The sequence below is a fragment of the Sciurus carolinensis genome, chromosome 6 (assembly GCF_902686445.1).
Source record: "Sciurus carolinensis chromosome 6, mSciCar1.2, whole genome shotgun sequence".
NCBI classification, from domain to species: domain Eukaryota; kingdom Metazoa; phylum Chordata; class Mammalia; order Rodentia; family Sciuridae; genus Sciurus; species Sciurus carolinensis.
Genome location: NC_062218.1, coordinates 46,028,884 through 46,042,851, shown reverse-complemented (window position 1 = coordinate 46,042,851; position 13,968 = coordinate 46,028,884). Strand labels below are relative to the sequence as shown.

General features: G+C 32.8%; 1 protein-coding gene across 3 annotated transcripts in view; it reads right to left on the bottom strand.

Moving 5' to 3' along the window:
- Window positions 1-13,968, bottom strand: part of Gpbp1 (GC-rich promoter binding protein 1) — a 60,021-nt gene that overhangs the window by 10,339 nt on the left and 35,714 nt on the right. For 2 of the 3 annotated variants that reach the window (XM_047555109.1, XM_047555107.1), the window contains 6 exons: window positions 13,072-13,195; window positions 12,724-12,947; window positions 9,339-9,405; window positions 8,240-8,299; window positions 916-1,100; window positions 191-331 (listed from right to left, as the gene is read on the bottom strand). In XM_047555109.1, coding sequence (XP_047411065.1) covers window positions 191-331; window positions 916-1,100; window positions 8,240-8,299; window positions 9,339-9,405; window positions 12,724-12,947; window positions 13,072-13,195 — 801 coding nt within the window. The remainder of the gene's footprint in view (window positions 1-190; window positions 332-915; window positions 1,101-8,239; window positions 8,300-9,338; window positions 9,406-12,723; window positions 12,948-13,071; window positions 13,196-13,968) is intronic. The other variant, XM_047555110.1, reaches the window with a different exon arrangement.

Genomic DNA, 13,968 nt, shown 5'->3' with positions numbered 1-13,968 from the left:
ATTTTATTCACTATTATTATAATGATTGAGCAGCTGGGCATGATAGCAAATGCCTGTAGTCTGAAAGGCTGAAACATAAGTATCACCTTAGCCCAGGAGTTTCAGACCAGGCTTGGCAACACAAGGAAAACTCATCTCAACAACAAAAAAAGAAATTTACATTCCTCGTAATGATTTTTAATGACATTACCTCTTTCACTGAATTTGTCGATGGACTAAAATTCTTGGCAGTTGATTTAAAAGCATTAAAGTTGCCAACACCATATGTAGATTCATGAGGAAAAGAAGTCCCAACCTTATTTTCTTTAGTTTGGCTTTTCCATTGTGTAGGCTATAAAACAACAAATATTAATGGTTATCAAAAACAGGATACAGAAAATAAAGGAAAATAAGAATGAACACAATAAAGATAACTACATTTGGCTCTTAGAAAGTTTTTTGTGTGTTACTTCATCATTCCTACATAGTATGCTGTTCCTTTTTTTACAAATAAATTCAAATTTTGATATTTAGATTAAAAACATCTAATTAATTCACTTCTTTTCAAAGTTTAATAAATCCAAAAACAGAATTTTTCAATTCATATGAGGTTCAAAAACCTAAAACTGAGAAACCAAGTAAATATATACATACACACACAAACTTATATATTATAAGCAAATATATCAAAAGTACCACAAGCATAACAAAACTCATAAATGACCTTCACTACTACAAAATAACAAAAACACAAGGAGACACACACACGAGACATTAAAATTTATAGTAAACAGTGGGCCAATCCTTTCCATGTAGAAGTCTACTAACAGCCCATGAACACCCCACACTGTAATACAATGCTTCTAATATTTCCCCCCAAAATAATTAAACTGATTAACAACTCAAAATTTGCAAGTGTAACAATTTTGAACTTACTTTTGTAGGTGGAGCAGCAGGTTTAGGGACTAAGCCTTTATAAACACTTGGACCAGTTCCATTCTTAACTGGCTGTGACTGAAGATTTCCTACTACAGGGAATCCAGATAGCTGTAAGTCTTTTGTATTACCTTTCTTAATGACCAGCATCCTTGGAGCTCTAGACTTAGGATTCGGAGGATACTCTGCATAAATAAAGCACAAACAAGAGTTACACACAGTTTCAAATTTAGATTAAAATAAATCCACCTAAGAATAGTATATTCCAAGGCTCGATTATATTTTTAAAACAATACTAACAGCAGATGCTTCCTGGGTAAAATTATTATGCTAAATAAATAAAACTATATACCAGTTTAAGAAATAAGCTAAAACATAATCCCGCAGAATACAGCAAGAATTGATCAATGTCAAATAATACAGATGCATTAAGCTACACAGAACTGGAAAACAAGATGAAATTCTAACATTTTTATTAACTTATTAAAAATGCAAATTTCATCCTAATGACTGTTAACATGTAGAATATAAAATACATTTCTTTTTTCCACCCTTATTCACTTTGAAAAGAGATTGAAATTTAATTCCTTTTTCATTCATTTCACTTATAAAATTATCAGTAAGCAAGGACTACCACTCCCTATACTTCTAAATATTGGATTAAATTAGTTAAAATAAGTATTAAAAAAAAGAATTCTATTTTCATAATACTAATTCATTCAAATATTTACTAACCATCTAACTATACACAAGACACCAAGTGACTTCAAGGGCAATCAACTCAACCATGTTTTCTGAAGATACTAAAAGGAGTAACTGCTAACTGTAGGCTCTTTTCAAGACTTCTACTGGTTTAGAAGCATGAAACACTATTCCTAGAGTTTAATCAATTTGTATGTGTAGTCAAACAGGTGTTACATATATACATGTTCACATTTATTGTGTAAAGTATGTCTTTCTTCCCTCAGAAAATTCTGAAAGTCAACAGTTTCATAGTTGGGAAAATTTAGAAGAATCAACTTAGATGGAAATCACAGAAAATCTAAATTAAAAGTAGCTCCACATATTAAATAAGGATATCATATGAACTGGTGAGCTAGGTAGACACCTGTGGTACTAATGTGCCCTAAAACTATACCAAACATCCTACTGGATCATCTCACCATAACTATACAAGAACACCTTGAGGGAATCTCATTTTCATGTGATGTTTCCAGCTCTCTAAAAGAAAAGGTTAGTATCATACTTCACCTATTGCCATTGTGAAGAGAATAAGAGCTTAGAATAAACTGAGGAAAGGTTTGTTTTTCCAAAAACTTAGTTCTTGCTGATCTACTAGGGCAATCAGTCTAACTTCTTGGCTACCTAAAAAAGCCCTACCAAAGAGTTAAAAAAAAAAAAAAAAAACCTCTTCAAGCACACAAAGACTCAGAAAAGTATTACCACCAATGTGTTTAACTTTTCTGAAGATTTACACAATGAAGTAATAAAAAAAAAAAAAAAAAAGGTATTAAACACAACAATGAACACTAGTAACACACGAAATCTAAATTTTCCAATGATCAACTTATGGTAAATTCATGATGACAGCATGAATAGAATATTTTTTAAAAGGTTCTTGGCTCGGCACAGTGGCACACACTTGGTAAAACTGCCATTTGGGAAACTAAGGCAAGAGGATCATAAGTTTGAGGCCCACCTGAACAACTTAGCAAGACCTTGACTCAAAACTTAAAATAATAAATGAAAAGGAGTGGGGAGTGATCAATGGTAATTCACCCCTGGGTTCAATCCTGAGTACCACCCTCCCAAAAAAACTGTCTTGAAATTAATTAACAATAAAATACGAAAAAAAAAAATCTTAGAACATAAAATCTCAATTAGATAAAGCCCAAGAATCTGAGGAACAACTGATGCTTAGAAAACACCAAAAGTAATGTGTTTGCAAGGTCCCATCTCAGAGGAATCCAGGTGCTGAAACACAGGCTGTTCTTTTTATATACCACAATTAAATAAATTTAAACATTATAGATTTCTATTTCAATGTGGCAAAGCACACAAGTATATCTTCCTTCCCTTATAAAGGGGAAGGAAGTCAAATAGAACAGTATAGAATAGGACTGGGATCATTTCTGGAAGGAGATATAAAGGGAAAGCTTCAGCCTAGAATGCGCACAAAGGAATTAACAGATAAGCAATTTATTCTTCCCTGCAGATTCTCAATGATTGAGTGTTTGATATGCCAAATATGGTAGAGAGCAGAAAAGAAATTTTCAGATAAATAAAATCAAATAATGCACCAAGAGAAGATCCTATTCCAAAGAATGTGTTTTACACAGAAAGAAAATGATCCCACGTGGAAGGTTAAAGATAGAAGAAATAAAAATCTTATCTTTATACATATGCAATCAATTATTTAAACTAGGGAGACAGAAGAGATGTAAGGTAGATAAGCAAACAAATATTACTATCAAGCCTCAAATCATTTCTGACTAGAGACTTCACCTTTCCTAAAACTGGATTCCTTGGAGCAAGAAATAGTCTTACTGTTTCTTCATTGAAGTCCTCAGTGCAAAGAATGATGGAATATCCTATAAAGAAGAAAGGTGAAGCCTAAGAAATCACTCACAGAAGAGTAGGTGGCAAAGTAAGAGATGAAAGAGGTACCTGAAGGAAGATAGTGATTGAGAGATAAGAGAAGCAAACACTAAACTGTTGTGCTTATTAAGCATTCATATTTAAACATCATAGCTCAGGTTATTATGCTTTTTGCAAATGATTCATCCAAATTTGAATACTATAGTTCCAACCTTATTAGCTGAACAACTTTGCATGTTACTTCATCATTCATCTATAAAATGGTAGAAATATTTCAAGAGTTACTGCATAATGTTTAATATTTAAATAATTACAAAATAGAAGCCATATACTTTTTTCAATATAGTTACAATTCAAATTTTTTTTTTTCCAAAAGTCTTAGGCTAATATTTAAGAGTAAAGAAAAATGAAGGGGAAAAAAAAAATCAATCTATGTTGTAAATTAACTATAATATATAGTTATATAATAATATATAGTTATATAATAACCTAACACCTCACTTAAAAATAAGAAAGTGTTCTTAATGGTAATAATTGCCTGTAAGTAATGGAAGGGAGGAAAGATTTTTTAATTTGCATTGATTTATTATTTTCTATCTATTCAGAGATTATCTCCATAAGCTGTTTTTGGAACAAAATTCAAGGTGTTAAAGGTTTACTTTATTTTTATTTTTGTTAATATTGGGTATTGAACTCAAGGGCTCTCTACTACTGAGCTACATATCTAGCTTTCTGTTTAAATTTTGAGACAAGATCTGGATAGGTGCTCAAGGCTGGCCTTGAACTTGGTTTCTCCTGCCTTGCCTCCCAGAGCAGTTAAGAGTTACAGATGTGTGCCATTCACACCCAGCAGGATTTAACCTTTTCAATTCAAATATTATCCAAAGTCTGCTTTGTCAAATAATAAACATAAGAGGACTCAAAGTGCTTAGTCTTTTATTATTGAAAAGACCTTAAAACTTATACAAAATATTAGAAAATAAATGACCTCAGTGATTTCTAAGTTGCATGTTTACTATCTCAAGTTCTTGTAAGCAAGTATTGAGTATTGTCATACTCAATTTTAAGTTAAAAAAAACTTGAAGGTGGTGGGGGGAGGGGAAAAATAACAGAATGAGTCAAAAACTATTACCCTATGTAAATGTATGATTACACAAATGGTATGCCTCTACTTCATTACAAACAGAGAAACAAGATGTATCCCATTTTCTTATAATAAAAATTTTTAAAAATTTGAAGGTAAATTTAAGTGTTGGATTTTCAAATCATTATTTTCCTCTAGCCTTAAAAATTAACTGTCATCTGATAATGAGTGACTTTTTGTCTTCTTATTCATGCTCTCCCCATATGTACAAATAGAAGCACTAATTTCATTCCTTAAATAGGACATCAAAGAGAAGAAAAGTGATCCCATTCTTCAGAAAACAATTAGAATACTGCTACATATAATAAAAAGCAAATTGGTCACAGATAATTGAAAGCTGACTTCTCAATTCTTCAACTTCTTTTCTTTCTTTATACTCTCTGCAAGCTACCTACTATGTATACAAAGATTCTGATTCAATCACTACATTAAGTACTTCTTTCTGTGGCCGAAAATCCAAAATTTTCATTTTTGCCTTTTAATAATCCCATCTAGAATCTCCTTCCGTTTACTGCTCTTGAACAAAATAATTAGCTGACATTTACTAAACACCTGTAACCTGAAAACGGTATTAAATAGACAATTTTAACAATGTTTTTTTCTCATTACTGTAATCATCTTCATCTCACAGAAATTTAATTATATATCCAAAATCTAAATAACCAATAAGTAAAACATCTAACATTAGAACTTTATCTACCTGATTCCAAACCAGTGTTCTTAACCACTACATTACTGGTGAAAATGCAAACTAAGACATTACCATGCCAGATATTTAACGATGTTTACCATTCTCAACCAAAAATACTATACTGAATAGTCTGGATAAGAGACTTCTAAGTGTGCACTACCAAGTAAAGTCAGGGTCACCACTATCACACTGAAGACAGTTATTAGTTTAGACTTCTCTCTCTCTTAACACAAGAGGCAAATTTAATCTGTAAACAAATGCACACAAGCAAGTGAAAGGTAAATAATTATTTTGAATTAGTAATATTTCAAATTAATTTGAAGAAAACTTGGTTGTATAAGACAATCTCCATCTATCAGATTCAGAGGATCTGTACCAAGCAATTAAACTCCTAATGTGAATACAAATTTTAGTATAGAAAAATCATGTGCTTAACAATCTTTTTCCCGGGTGGGGGAGGAGGGGTACAGATGCAGTACTGGGAATTGAACCGAATGGCACTATGTCACAGAGCTACTTTCCCTGCCATTTTCATTTTGTTTTGAGACAGGTTCTCATGCTGGTCTCCAGAGTAATCAGGACCATGGGCACATGCCACAATGCCCAGTTATAAGATTATTTGGTTTTTATTTGTTTGTTTGTTTATAGTTGTAGATGGACACAATGCCTTTATTTTATTTTTATGAGGTGCTAAGGATCAAACCCAGCGCCTCACACATGTGCTAGGCAAGCACATCACCACCGAGTCACAACCCCAGCCAAGATTATTTTAAAAGATACTTAAAAATATTGAAGCTCCTAGTTCTTTTAATTAATTAATCTGTTTTGGTTCACAGTACTATGAAAGTTTTAATCAAAGAAATTTCACTAATTGTGTCAACAGCAACCAATACAGTAACTTTTCCTTTAAAAAAGTTTCCCAACAGTACTCAAAGAACAGGTTTAGAAAAATATGCCATGAAAATGTAAACATGATAAACAAGTGATATTTCTAACTTGAGAAAATAAAATGTATGTGAATTAAGTTGTCTACTTTCACCCTATTCTTTTCTTTCTCAACCTCTGAACATGTATTGTATTACCTTTTCCTTCTTCCAATGTTATAATTTTAACTGTTTGCATGAGAAAGACATGGAAAATGGGATCATTTCAATATATAAAAAAAAATGATCCATCAGCACAATACCTTCAAAGAGTATTCCTTTTTTTTCTTTTCTTTTCTTTTTCTTTTTCCTTTTGCAGTGCTGGGGATTGTACCCAGGACCTTGTGCTTGCAAGGCAAGCGCCCTAACAACTAAGCTATCTCCCCAGCCACACCCCCTTGTTTAGTTCTATTATTGAACTTCGTAAAAACAACCTCACTGTTTTTCATGACTATCTACCTTGTTTAATGCAAGGTACTCACTCTACTTGAGTGAGTCTGGCTAGTATTATTACAATTGGGGGGGGGGGGGACAACCACCAATCCATCTTTATGAACTGGTCAACAATTTGCTTTGAATTGAAGCAACAACAACAAAATAGGGAACTTTTATGCTTGTAAGTAGTATGTCAAATAAAAGCAACATTCAGGCAAGTTTATCAAATTATCAAGGAATACACATTATGAACTGAATCAAGACTATGTTCATTACTAAGTTAATTACTAGTGACTGAAATTTTTCATTACTTTAATATCTTACGAAAGTTCTGCCAAAGGTGTATTGCTGAATACTGGGTCACACTGACATAAAAACAGCCAATAAACTTAGGAAAATTTACAAGTCAAAAGTCACTAATTGCATTTCAAATTGCATACACATAATTAAACACACATCACACTTTCTCTTTCTCACTCCCCAAATAATTGAACAACACAATCATTTTTAAATTCTGAGAAACACACTAAGGAATTCTGAATTCCTGTTTTAGTCTTAAATTATTAAAATCATGGAGACAGATTATTTAATAATTATTATTCTATGTACCAAACAGTTGTAGTCCTGGTTTTAAGACAAAACACTACATAAGTCACAAGTATAAGCTGCATGAAGGTATTTCCAATAAAACCAACTGAGTTCTAAATACAATTAAAATTAATGTTAATTTTATTTTAAGTGACTTACTTTCCCTCGAGGTTTGTTTTTAAATTGTGATACTATGTTCAGAATCTACCAATTTTTGCTATATATAAGTCATAGTTTCAGGAATAAATCATTTTTTCTTTTTATATAGATTACATTTTCATTAGTAAATTTTTACTTACCTGGAAGGAAGTGGCACTAGAAAAGTTCTATTGAAGTCTTTCCTAAAATTCTCTCGTCTTCCTCAGGAACATAGCTATTCTAAATGTTGCAATGAGGAAAACAATACTTGGGAACCCAGGGGGAAAGTGAGAGAGGAATAGTGAAGTGTGATACAATGAAAAGTTTCATTGTATTCTTATGGGAATTACTGGGAATTTAACAATTAACCATGCCATAATTAACCGTTTTTTTTTTTTTCTTTTTATAAATGCAGACACATTTTTTAGTTTACCTAAACACATATAAAGTACACCTTCCATTTAAACATCTTTTCAACTAGTACTCAAAATTCTTAGATCAACCCTGAAACAGTAGAACCAAAATTCTTATATTAATACAGTTTAGTTTCGTTATTTTCCAAAGATTTCTTTGCCTTTAAATCATTTCTAAAATTAAGTCAACCAAGGATCAGAACCAATAGTATCTACAGGTAGTTTTATATGACAAATGCTCACTGACATTCTTGACTTTTTAATTTACTTTCAGTCTAATAAAATCCAAATTATTCCTAATTTCTTAAGAGATTCTATTTAACACCTTTCAGGTGGTTCTATATTCTTAAGCAATCATCTGTTCCCAGAAAAACTGAATAATAAGGAAACATACCTAAGAGAGGAGCTTGGGAGATTTTTTTGGTTGGGTATGTGTGTGTCTGGGCGTGTAGGCCTGGGGAGAGTGGTAGAAATACTAATTTGCAATACAGAAAAAACAATGCCATTCACATGGTTCTAACAAAAGTGGCTGACCACCCCCACCCCCACCCTCAAAAAGCCCTTAAGTAAAGAGGGAGATAAAAGAAAACAAAATAATTCCTCAGAATTTCACCCCATAAATACAATTAAGAACAGCACAGGAAGTGGCAAAGTTTAAAATAATGCCTTTATTGTTAGGAGGAGTATGCTATCATAAGCCACAATCCTTTTGTTTTAGTAAGTTATTAATATTCAATAGAAAAATACAAAGAACATGTGCACAAGTTCCAAAGTGGATACAGCACTTGGAATTTGTATCAAATAATTAAAATTTATTTTTCAGATGTCAAATCTGATAAAAAATTTTTATTATAAAATTTTCCATTATTTTAAACTTCACTTGAATTTTTTAAAAGCTGTCTAATTTGTACTATGAGTGCAGTTTACTCTTCTGTAAGATGCTATCAAATTAAACTCGGTAGTTTTAAAGAAAAGGGAATTACTACCAGAAACTCTCATTAGACTTTGAAAAATCAAAAAGGCAAATAATTTCAAAGAGAAAAGTTACACAAATTTAGATTTTTAATACTATGTATAAACCATTTTCATAAAGATTAATTTCATGACAAACTATAATCACAAGTACTTATCTTTCCAGTTAACTAAGTTTCCAACTATGATAAAGTAAAAATTTAAACTAACTTTTTTTGTTTATCATTATTACACTGTGCTCAAAATTAGATTAACTCAACAATTATATCCAAAACCTTAATCAAACTGAGTATACTTACTGGTGCTAAGTGCAAATCAACTATTTCAAATCAAACTTTTCTTCTACCCCAAATCTCTTTTTAAAAGTGTTGCCTTTTTGTAGTTAGCCCACCAAAAACAAGTATTTAAAACAAAGTTTTATTCTAGTCTGTTAATTTTAAAAAAAAAGGAAAGAAAAGAAAGGGAAACCCAAAAATACCAACATTCTGTACCCCTCAAAAGATAGATCAAAAGACACTTACCCCATACACCTGCAGCTAAAGATTTATTCTGATTTGGTTCTCTCTCGTATTCAGGATTTAAAGATGGCTAGAAGAAAATTTGAATTAAAAAAAAAATTTAAAGTAATCAAACATCTCCCATTTAAAAAAGAAATCCTTCTCAAAAGCAATTTCATAACTCTTAACCATTAATGGCTAATAACTGATAAGTCTTACTTTGAAATTACCATTAACAAAAGAATATGGTCACTGCAATCTCAGATTTAATTACTACTCAACATAAAATTGAGCTCACATAAGAGAAAAATCAGATTATTTCCCAATTCCATTTTTATCACGGGATTGTTTTAGTGAATACAGTCATTCTCAAAAGAAGATGCAAATTTTTATTTCAACAAGTGATGCTCTGGATCCTTAACAAGAAAAGAGATGAGCACTGAATAGGTACGCTAAAGCTAATCTTTTATTTATTTACTTACTTATTTATTTGGTACTGGGGACTGAACTCAGGGGCACTTTAACACTGAGTTCGATCCCCAGTCCTTTTTCTATTTTTAGACAGGATCTCAATAAGGTGTTGATAGTCTTGTTAAACTGCTAAGGTTGGCCTCAAACTTTCGATTCTCCTGCCTCAGCCGCCTCAGCCTCCTCCACCACTAGGATTACAGGTGTACTCCACTGAGCCCAGTTTTAACACTAATCTTAGACATCTAGAATCTAAAACTTCCAGTATTGTGTTCTTCATATTACCTAGCAACTCAGCCTACCTTATTTAAAGAAAACACTTAATACATAAGTAAAATTAATCCAACTATAATCATTTTAATCACCCAAAGTAAATAATTAGCACTGAACTAACATTACTGTAAAGCCTCAAGAGAATATATCACAGCAGTAAGATTCATTCCTCCATAGATACAAACAATACAGTTAAGACTTTATTGGTGGATTGATGTGTTTGTCTTAAGTATACTATTAAATATATAATTAGAAATTACACTATCTATATTAAAAGTCTAGGATTATAATAACAAATAACCACCACCTTAGGAGTGGAAGTGGGGGGTTAATAACAATAGCAACAACTAGTTTTTATTAAGTGTTTACTATGTGTTGTTCTGTCTTTGATTCATCTACTCACTCATTTAACCCTCACAAAACTAACAGAGTACCACTTGCCAGTTTGTCTATAAAAATTCAGTTTTATGGTGATTATCGGAAAAAATAACTACTCAAATGGAGAGACATGGATTTCATATTAAAAGTGATCTTTCAGTCTTCTTTTCCCTTATCACTCCCCTACCCTAGATACAATCCACCAAATTCCTTCCTTGCTTAAAGCCCTCTGTCTAAACTACTTCCAATGACAACCCCAAATCATTTGCATTCATTTATCTTAGACGGCTAGCTGAAGTCTTCATTTTTTAAACTCTTTTTATTTTATTTTATTTTATTTTTTTGGGTGCTGGGGATCAAACCCAGGGCCTTGTGCTTACAAGGCAAGCACTCTACCAACTGAGCTATCTCTCCAGCCCCTAAACTCTTTTTAGTCTTCCTTCTACCACTAAAATCCATTCAAGATCTAATAACTGGAATAGTTTTTTTTTTTTTTTTTTTTTTTTTTACAAACTAAAATCTTTGTTCTAGCTCTTCCCTTATTCCCTCAGTCTCTATTTATTTATTATTGGGGTTGGGGGACGTTTGTGTCTGAACCGAGAGTCTCACCGTTCCATCACTGAGCTACAACCCCCCTTCTCCTACTTAACAAAGTTTATTCCTTTCCCCATCAAGTTCCAGATTAAAATACAAATTCCCTAAAGACCCTTTCAACTTCCCAAAGTACTCACATACTTATTTCCTCTCTAAATTCTCTGCAAAATATGAATTACTTTTACTTTTTATGTTGAAAATGGGGACTCTGCTTGTCTTATTATATATTTTTTGTATCAAGACCAGCAACTCAAGAGGGGTGGGAGGGGTGGGGGGAAGGGAAAAAAATAACAGAATGAATCAAACAACATTACCCTATGTAAATTTATGATTACACAAATGGTACACCTTTACTCCATGTACAGAGAAACAACATGTATCCCATTTGTTTACAATTAAAAAAAAAAAAAAAGACCAGCAACTGCCTCAGAGAGTCAAATATATAATGAATAAGAATTAACAACAAATATATAAAAAAATATAAAGGGCATGTCTCTACTTACAGAAAATATTTAAATTATCAGGAATGAATTATAAGAACAAGATAAGCAGAACTGCACACTAGATCATCCTTTTCTGTAACCTGAGGACACTGTTTGAAGGTGCCAAGTGGTTAGATTTAGGAATGGGAGTGGGGGGGAACGATGATGGAGTCAACATTCTTAATCACATCTGACCTAGAAAAACAATATCTTCCCTCCCTTACCACAATCAAACAAAAAAACCCTTGAACTCAGGAAGAAACAGCTCCAAAACATGAAAGCTCTCCTGGGATTAGCTTAAGAGTTGTATTTAAATAATCAAGTGTTTTTAAAAGCCAAACCCTAGGGCTGGAGATGTAGCTCAATGGTAGATTGCTTGCCTGATAAGGGAAAGGTTCTAGGTTTGATCCCCAACACTGCAAAAAACTTTCAAAAATATTTGTTAAAAATAAATAGATAAGCCAGGTGTGGAGGCTCCTGCCTGTAATCCAGTGACTCAGGGGGCTGAGGCAAGAGGATTGCAAATTTAAAGCTAGCCTCAGCAATTTGGCCAGTTCTTGAGCAACTTGTCAGACCTGTCCCAAAATAAAAAATAAAAGCTGGGAATGTGGTTCAGTGGTTAAGCAAGAGGCTCTGGGTTCAATGCCCGGCACCAAAAACAAACAAAGCAATAAAAAGCAAAAGCAAAAATCTAAATAAATGTACTGCAGTCAGTCATAGTAGCTCTTTTAGGCCCAGCCACTCAGGAGGCTGAGGCAGAAGGATCACTTGAGCGCACTTAATGGAGACCAGACTGGTATGGGTAGCAAGACCTAGTTCTCAGTCAATAAAAAGTACTGGTTACATTTGGTTTCCAAAAGTTTGATAAGCTTCTTAAATATAATGTTACATTGCACTTGCAAGAAATTCATTAAGCTCAGCTACTATTCTAAGGGAAATTGTTCAACCTTCTACAAGGAATAAAAGCTGACATAAATACACCAAATGTTTTTAAAAGCCACATGAAAGGGGTGGGGAGGACAGGAATTGTTTGGGGATGTGGGGTGAACAAAAAATCCTTTGCAAAATGTTATGGCTTACAAAGTAATTGGACAAATGCTTGTCAAGTGTGATCCCTACAGAAAATGACTTATACTACTAAAACATAAGTGTGTCTTGATGCTAAAAAGACACTTGCAGAAACATCCTTTATATTAAAATAACAATAAACTTACAAAATCCTCAGCCTCAAACTGTTTGCGTTCTCTTTTATCTTCCTTCCTTCCGGTTTCATTGTCAGGTATGTTGTTTTCATGTAGTCCTTGGCTTTTTCCAGAATGGAAAATACTGCTACGAGAACGGGAATTTCCACCATGGTATCCTCCTCGATGATTTATGTTTTCAGTACCATTTCTGCCATGCGTACGCCATCCATTTTTTTCTTTCCTTCCAAAATTACCTTCATTTGGTAACAGTAAAGTAATATAAATTCAAAGATAGTTATGCTTAAAAGATAGAATAGCAATCAAAGCACCCTTTAAAAACTATGAAAATTATCCTTATCTTTTCTCAGCAAATTTTACCTCCATTAGAACGTCCAATACCAGAATCAAAGCCATCCGAAGAGTTGTGTCTTCGACGATTCACATCATAACGATTTTCCGTCCATGAAAAATTTTCAGAATGTTTCTCAAAATTCAATGATGACTAAAACAAATTACAAACATGAAGATAAATATGCTTATAAGACTTAAGTGTAATTTGAGAAAGTTGTAATACTCCAACTTAACATTTCCAAAAACTTTAAGATGTTTAACTCAAGGTTTCCTACTGCACCAGAGAAGAACTGTCAGGTGAAATTTCAATTGTAAGTTCCCTAGATTTATTTCTGGGCTCTTTACACAAAACAAAAATGTTTTTTAAAAAAAGGACTAAAAGGAAAAAATGTGCAATAACTATTCCAAAAAATTGGCAACACAGAGATGACCCAGTTATTTAAAATGGTTGTTATTTAGTACCAAAATCCCAATTATCTACTAATCTGATAAAATCACAATCAAAACACCCGATAATTTATTAAATTTTGACCTTCACGTAGGAAAAATTTGTAAGAATTGCCCCAAAAATGAGGCGAGGTGGCACATGTCTGTAATCCCAAAAGCTCTCAAAGCTGAGGCAGGAGAATCACAGATTCAAAGCTATCCTCAGCACAACTTAGTGAGGCCCCCTAAGCAACTTAGGGAGACCCTATCTCAAAATTAAAAATATATATATAGGGGCTGGGAAGATAGCTCAACAGTTAAGCACCCTTGGATTCAATCTTCAGTATGGATTGGCAGGGGGAGGGTTCCCCAAAAAATTTTTTGAAGGAAAAAAAAAAGGTGCATGAGGTGATGGACAATTTGCCAGATAAAATATATTGCTAGGGGATGCAGCTCAATGGTAGAGCACTCATCTAACATCACAAAAAAAAATTTAAA